Source organism: Phalaenopsis equestris, unplaced genomic scaffold (assembly GCF_001263595.1).
Source record: "Phalaenopsis equestris unplaced genomic scaffold, ASM126359v1 Scaffold205397, whole genome shotgun sequence".
In the NCBI taxonomy this organism is placed as follows: Eukaryota; Viridiplantae; Streptophyta; class Magnoliopsida; order Asparagales; family Orchidaceae; genus Phalaenopsis; species Phalaenopsis equestris.
The window spans coordinates 316465-323460 of NW_018224894.1; the positions used below are offsets into that span (position 1 = coordinate 316465).

At 35.9% G+C, this 6996-nt stretch overlaps 1 protein-coding gene across 1 annotated transcript; it reads right to left on the minus strand.

Moving 5' to 3' along the window:
- Nucleotides 1-507: 507 nt before the first annotated feature.
- Nucleotides 508-4637, minus strand: LOC110036346 (cytokinin riboside 5'-monophosphate phosphoribohydrolase LOG1). The gene is made up of 7 exons (XM_020740767.1): nucleotides 4466-4637; nucleotides 3991-4088; nucleotides 3805-3835; nucleotides 2935-3034; nucleotides 1240-1310; nucleotides 979-1122; nucleotides 508-855 (listed from the first exon to the last, which is right to left on the minus strand). Exons 1-7 carry the CDS (start codon nucleotides 4574-4576, stop codon nucleotides 763-765), a joined length of 648 nt encoding a protein of 215 aa, XP_020596426.1. The 5' UTR covers nucleotides 4577-4637; the 3' UTR covers nucleotides 508-762.
- Between the last annotated feature and the right edge of the window lie 2359 nt (nucleotides 4638-6996).

The window sequence follows — 6996 nt, forward strand, 5'->3', positions numbered from 1 at the left end:
TAGTGCTGTACTAATCCAAATCCATTTTCGAATTGCCATAGCATAGAACAAAAAAAAAATTCCTTCATCTGTAGATCATCTATGAGCAAGCAAAAGAGATCATTCCTGTAACCACTTCGCAGAGGGGAAAGCGAGGAGCAGAGACGCAAGGGAGACTCGGGAGAGGAACTGTTCGAGATGCATATACCTTGATTCGTATGAGAGACGAGGAAAGGGAGGAGCAAAGGAGCAAAGCTTCTCTTTTTCGCACGAGGGGACGCCGAAGAGGACGTTTAGGACAAAAGTGTCGCGAGGGTAAAGGTAAGAAATATTAGAGGCGAACGCGGGTCCGCGGGCTTGATCCACAGCCGATTTCTCAAAAGCGTCAACACACCGCCCCCGCGATGTTACAAAACAAACAGAAGTAATAAAATGCACGAAGCCGTTTGGGGCCGCGCCGCGCAAAAAACGCGGCCGCAAACATACCCTTAGTTGCAAATGTGCAGTTATTATGCAGCCGCTTATTTTGCAGGAGTTTGATTTAGATAAGTTAGAAACCACGCGGACCTTGAGAAAGCGATTCCACAGATTTTTTTTTATCTTTTTAGACATAAAATGTAAGACCTAAATATAAAGGAGAGTTGGGGTTGCTTTACAGGACAAAAGAATTTTCCTAAAACACATTTTTTTTTTCTTCATTACATAAAGCAATCTTTGGCCCCCCAAATTTGCTCCCAACACTTTGGTCAAAACGTGATTCCATCTCCTGCGCCTTTGGTTCTACTACCTCGAGATCTCACATTTTGCAGACTGTTCTAGTTGTTCTATTTCCCAGTTCAACTTTGAAGCAACACTTTCATGCCTTGGAATGTATTCCTGCAAACAAAAAACAAGTAAGAATCCTAAAGCAAAGAATATGCATCATCCTGTATAATAAAAGCACAGATGTATTGTATATGAAATATAGAAGGCGAGGATGGATTTAGAAAATGAAAATACCTCAAGTTTCTTGACTAGTTCCTTGGCTGTTCGAGCCGAGACTATGATATGCCGAGCACTTGGACTGATAAATCCCTCTTCCACAGCTTTGTCTATGAAAGAAAGCAATGAGTTGTAATAGCCGTCGACATTCAGCAACCCGACCTGCAATTAGTAAGCAACATTTGAATGGGAGACAAAATAATATTGGTAACTTGGAACCATATAGAAAGCAAAAGAATTCTTAACAAAAGAAAGAAGAAAAGTAGGCAATTGTGTTACCGGCTTGTCATGGATGCCTAATTGAGCCCAGGTTATCACCTCCAGCAACTCTTCAAGAGTTCCATATCCACCTTCATGGAAGCTCTGAGTTAGTTCAAAATGCTGATGATTTCTTTCATCAAAATAATATTTTGAAAGTGACCAATGAAGAACAAAAAAATGTCCACAAACATCATCTAAAATGTAAGATAATGTTCAAAAAAAGGTCTAAAATATTTTAAGAATAAGTCAATGTTGACCATGAGTCTTGCTCAGGACAGACAGGGGGATATGCCATCACATATATGAGACAGTTGTGGTTTTTTTTTTAATTATTTTTTTTGTTGTGTTTTTTTCTAGCACTTACTTTATTCCAACCATAATTTTTGCAATAAATTTTTGCTCCATTCCAAAATTCAAATAATTTTATTTTTTAAATATTTTTTCCTAATATTTTATGATTTCTCACAGAAAAAGAAGTGATGTTCGTTTTTCATAATAAGATTCAATGATTTATATTCATTTTCATGCTACTAACCATAACTCCATTTAATTCTCATAAAAATCTCAATTTCATTTTAATGTTATAGACTGTTTTAATTAGGTATTTTATATTAATAATTTATAAAAAGTTTCTTAGTTCTTAGCTTTAGGGTTATACCACTGTTTATTGCGCAATAAGTACAACTTTCTTTGTCCAGGGAAAGCAAAGTATTTAAGTAACGGCTGATGCTGAAGAGCATGTAAATATTAAACGCTGACAATAACACCTAATTTGAAGTTCGGACAAATAGTTAAATAGGAGGCCTAGCACAGAGTAAGGTCCATCTTTCATTAAAATTGCTCTGCAAATGGCATGATTATGAAATGGGTAGACTTATATACTGCTTTTCTTTGCAAAATGAAAGTAAATGCAGCTCAGCACACCCTAATTTTCAATGCCCTGTGTTGGCAGTTCCTAGAGTTATCATTATCGTTAGATGCAAACAGATGATATTTTTTTGCCATGAACGTAAGCTTCTCTTGGTGTCAGTGCTCTCAGGTTTCACTGTTATAGGAAAAGATAAATGCTACAAGCTCATGTCTTTTTCTACTTGATCATATAGAAGAGTTCCAGGTTTCATTCTAATAAAGCATAATTTTCCATTACCTTTTCATTCATATAGAAATTGGGGAAGGACCTCTTAAGAAGGAAAAAAATAACTCTTTGATTTTTTATGATATGGATAATAATAATTTATATATGGTTTATTCATGAAAGAGAGCCACCTCAAGTAAAATATTAGGGCCAACAACTTTGGAGTTCTTTACCAATTAAGCTATTTCAGATCCCCCAATATTTTAAGAGATACTAATGAAGTCATAGCTTCAAGTAATAATTTTACAAGCACATTTATCATATAAGCAAAAATTATATTTAAGAATATTAAACAAGACAGATGAGAAACAAATGAAACTTAAGGGTTACTCATAAGGAAAAGTACATATTTGATGCGCCAAGGGAAAAGGAGCCCATAGGGATTCTAGAGACCTAAATGATCTGAGGTAAAAGTAAAAAAAACAAATCAACTCAAGCTAAGTTGGGGATTTTAGCTCCAACATTTCCACTTCTTTCGATTGTTGAGAAATCAGATTAGCAAATGCTATAAGCATATTTTATAACATCCATCACAATATTTTGTGATTTTTGTGATAAAGTTCATGATTTACATTTACCAGGTAATGCAATAAAGGCATCAGACTGCCGAGCCATCTCTGCCTTTCTCTGGTGCATATCTGCAACAGCTTTCACCTCTCCTACAGTTTCACCAGTTATCTGCAAAACGGAAGACAAACATGACAAAAATTGAAAATAAAATAAATGAAAAACTAATTGAGGAATAGAGAGAGAAAGAGGTGTTTCCTAAGGCTGCAACTTTCCTCCGTCGGTTTATTATTTTAATCATTTAACAGAGTAGCAATTATGGTCTTGCAGATGAAGCCAAAAGTATGACTTTAATATTCTAGTCACTTTAAAGCTTTAAAATAAATGTTTCTTATATGCAAATATCTCAAAAAAAAAAAAAAAAAAGAAAAAGAAAAAAGTAAAACCATGTTAATTAATTGATGTGTAATCTTCACATACGCAACTCTTAAGGGACACATTTGGTTGCTTGAATTAAGAAAAAAAGTGAAAAAAAAAAGACGTGCTAAATGATTTCAACATTTGCTAAATGCAAGATTTTGTCTTCAAACACCTTAAAAATCCCTCAAAATTTATGATTCCATTTTTAATCTCAAAATAAGTGAAAAAACTATCACTTCGTTACACATTGTCTATCTAAAATCAACCAAATGAACAGTAAACAAACCAAAAAGTCACTATTCAGAAATAAAATAACAACCAGAAAACAACTGTGATTCCTCAATCAGCATAAAAAATCAAAAACCACAATAAAAGATGCAAATAGAGGAAACCAATGGTGAAGACAAGCAAAGAGGGCAAAGAGAAAAAAAGGTCCACATGAGACACTTAAAATATTTACTATTCTGTTAACTTAATTATTTTGGCATAAATGATAAAAAATTGTTCCTAGCCAGACATACCTCTCGAAGCATGAGTGTCTTGGGAATAACTCTGCATTGAATGGACAAACATTAAGAATAAGCTTCTAAGCAGTAAATAACAAAAACAATGAAGTCTTTCCTATGAAAGCCAGGCTATGTGACCGCACCGGGCACAGAAATTAATACACTACAAAAAAAGGAAAGAAGAAAAGCTGAAAACTTTACCCAATGACATGCCTCCCTCCATCATAAACTGCTTGGGAAACCAATCCCATCAATCCAACACTCCCACCTCCATAGACTAGATCAATGCTTCTGCAAACCTGGAAAATCCCAATCCTTCTAACCTCAGAAAGAACCAAGATAACATGAAGCAATTAAAAGAACATGGAATCATTTGCATGAGAGCATAATTAGTGCATAACCAATGCTTATTAGGAATGCAAGAACGAGAAATTATTCAATGAGATACTAACGACATGAAGGAATCCAAGTGAGCATTATTAGTGCATAACCAATGCTTATCAGGATTGCAAGGACGCGAAATTGTTCGATGACATACTAACGGTATGACAGAATCCAAGTCCAATGGAAAGTAGTCAATCCATAAAAGATTAAAACCCATTAAAGCTCAAAAAGCTGAAACTTTGAGGCAACTAAAGTTTAGAACGAGGTAGAAAAATGTAGAGAAAAAGCAGACCAGCTCCTTCCCGAGTTCAATAGCAGCATCCTGGTAGCTAATCTTCTTCCCCTGGCTACTGCCGCAGAAAACGCAAATCCTCTTAAACTTGGATTCTCTCTCTCTCTCCATAGCTAACTTGCTGTTTACAGCGAATCACCCCTGCCTATCTTATACCGCGAGCAATAAAAAACATCCACTAAGGCTTGGTCCACTTTCTAGTGCGCAACCCACACCAAGATATACATGGAAAACACACGTATGGGAGGCCTCGCACGCGCAAGCGCAGACTTGGTACGTGCCAAAATATTGCGAGTGGAAAAGTTTTTTCTTCCGCTGTGCGTGCCTAAAGTACTGCACGTGCCGAAATGGTTGCAAGTGGCAGACGGAGATGGAGATTGAGATGGAGGGATGGAGGGAAGCATTGCAGCTGCCGTAGATGATATTTTTATTGTTATTCAAAAGCTAAGATAATATGTCCATAAATAGATAGAGTTGGATGTAAATAGAAAAACTCCTCATGCTGTACAGTACCCCAGCTCTAAAACACTTGCGGCAATCTACTACGCCATAAGCATTTAAATGTAATTAATTGATATTTAGAACTGCGCCTCGGAAATTTTTATTTTTGCAATTTTGCCGCAGCTACTTTTGTGCATCAAAAAATTCGATTACAAATAACGGACCTGCATGAAGGTAAGAATGCACTTGCAGAGAAACCAAAATTAAAAACGAGTTGAATGATACAATTAAAAATTAAACTAAAAATTATCTCCTTCCTGATTTTGCATCTATTATAAACACAATTATTAAATAAAAATTTAATTTATATGAAGTTTTTATTAAATTTAAAGTTATTGCAAATAAAAAAAATTCAGTTTTATATTGGTACAACAAAAAATTAATCTGTAGTCATTTCTCAACCAAGTCGGAAGGATGGTGAGAATTGCCCGAACTTGAGGCAAGCGGATGACCCCTCCTGGTCAACCGGTTAGCCAAAACTATCATCATCTTAGACTCCCGGTTAACAATTTAGTCGGATGTCGTTCTGAGCTCCTAACAATGCAATTATTTATTGCCCAAAATACCCACTATTGTACTTACTTTATTAGCGGTACAGAATGTGATCTTACAACTCTCATTCCTATAATAGGAGCTTATTTTATGTATAAATTTTACATGATTTTGTTGTTCATTGTTATACTCTCTCTGCTCTTTTCATCCCTGTCTCGCTTTATTCTTTAGGTGTGCCTCTTAAACAAATTTGGATTTAACATCTTAAAAGATGTGGTGAGCACGAATTCTTGTGTTCAACAAGAATAGGGTGAGATGGAGAACATCATGATAGTAGACTCACCTTAACCTACAACGCCATCTTTGGCTACCCGTTGTTAAACCATTTCATGGCCTTGGTATCCACATACCATGCCACGGTCAAGTTTTCAGAAAACAGAGAAGTGATAACTGTCTGAGGAGAAATGGAGCAGTTCTGGGTCTGCTAACTTTGGGTTCTAGGGAGCATGGAACATGAGTCGTTCAGCCTGTTGAACATGGGGGAAAGGGTTCTCGAGACCAGTGAGAGAGCCCTGGAGATTTTTATCGCTGAAGGAAAGGCAGCTAAATCTCTTTTGATAAAAGAAAACTTTGATACAGGGCATAGGGAACTGATAGTCCAGATGCTTTGGACCTTCACAATGTCATCACTTGATAAATTGTGGAGATGTCAGGAATACCAGTCAACATCGCCTACTATTGATTGAGCGTGAGTAACGTCGTCTGACCAATAAATCAGGAGATCAATAACTCAACGACAATACTAATGGGTTGAATCAGAGAAGAGGTACTGAAGCTGAAAAAAATAGGATACATTCTGGAGGTGCAATACCACACATGGGTCTCGAACATCATTACGGTTAAAAGGCCAACAGAAAGTGGAGAATTTGTGTAGACTTCACGAACATGAATTTCGCTTGCTCGAAAGACTGCTACCTTATATTGAGGATCAACACCTTAATGGATTTAGTTGTGAGTCATTCCTTGATAAACTTCCTTGACACCTTCCAGGGGTATCACTAAATAAAGATGCACTCGACCAATGCTGGAAAAATGCTTTCATAAAAGCTATGGGTGTTTTTTTATTACAATACAGTACTATTTGAGCTTAAATATACAAGGAAACATGTCAAAGAATGATAGATGTAATATTTACTATTCAAAATATAAAAAAAATTTGATGTCTACATGGATGATGTCCTAATGAAATATGGACGGCTAAACAATACTAAAAGATTTAAAAGAATTGTTCCAAACTCATAGAAAATAAAATTTGAAGTTAAATCAATTAAAACATGTATTTCTAGCCTCGACAGACAAGTTCATGGTTTATCTCCTAACTCTCAAAGGCATAAAAGCCAACGCAAACAAAATCCAAGCGTTGATTGAAATGTCGTCCCAATGAAATATTTGATAGGTACAAAAGTTGACTAGTCGGATCGAAACCCTTATTTAGTTCATTTCGAGCTTAGGTGATAAATTCACAGCATTTTCAAGAT

Bases quoted from the DNA above. Each gene is read 5' to 3' on its own strand.
- LOC110036346 (XM_020740767.1), bottom strand. From the start codon at position 4,576: ATGGAGAGAGAGAGAGAATCCAAGTTTAAGAGGATTTGCGTTTTCTGC. The intron at 3,836-3,990 runs GTAAAGTTTTCA...CATTCAATGCAG, and splicing joins GGAGGGAGGCATGTCATTGG to AGTTATTCCCAAGACACTCA. The intron at 856-978 runs GTATTTTCATTT...TTTTGTTTGCAG, and splicing joins AACTAGTCAAGAAACTTGAG to GAATACATTCCAAGGCATGA.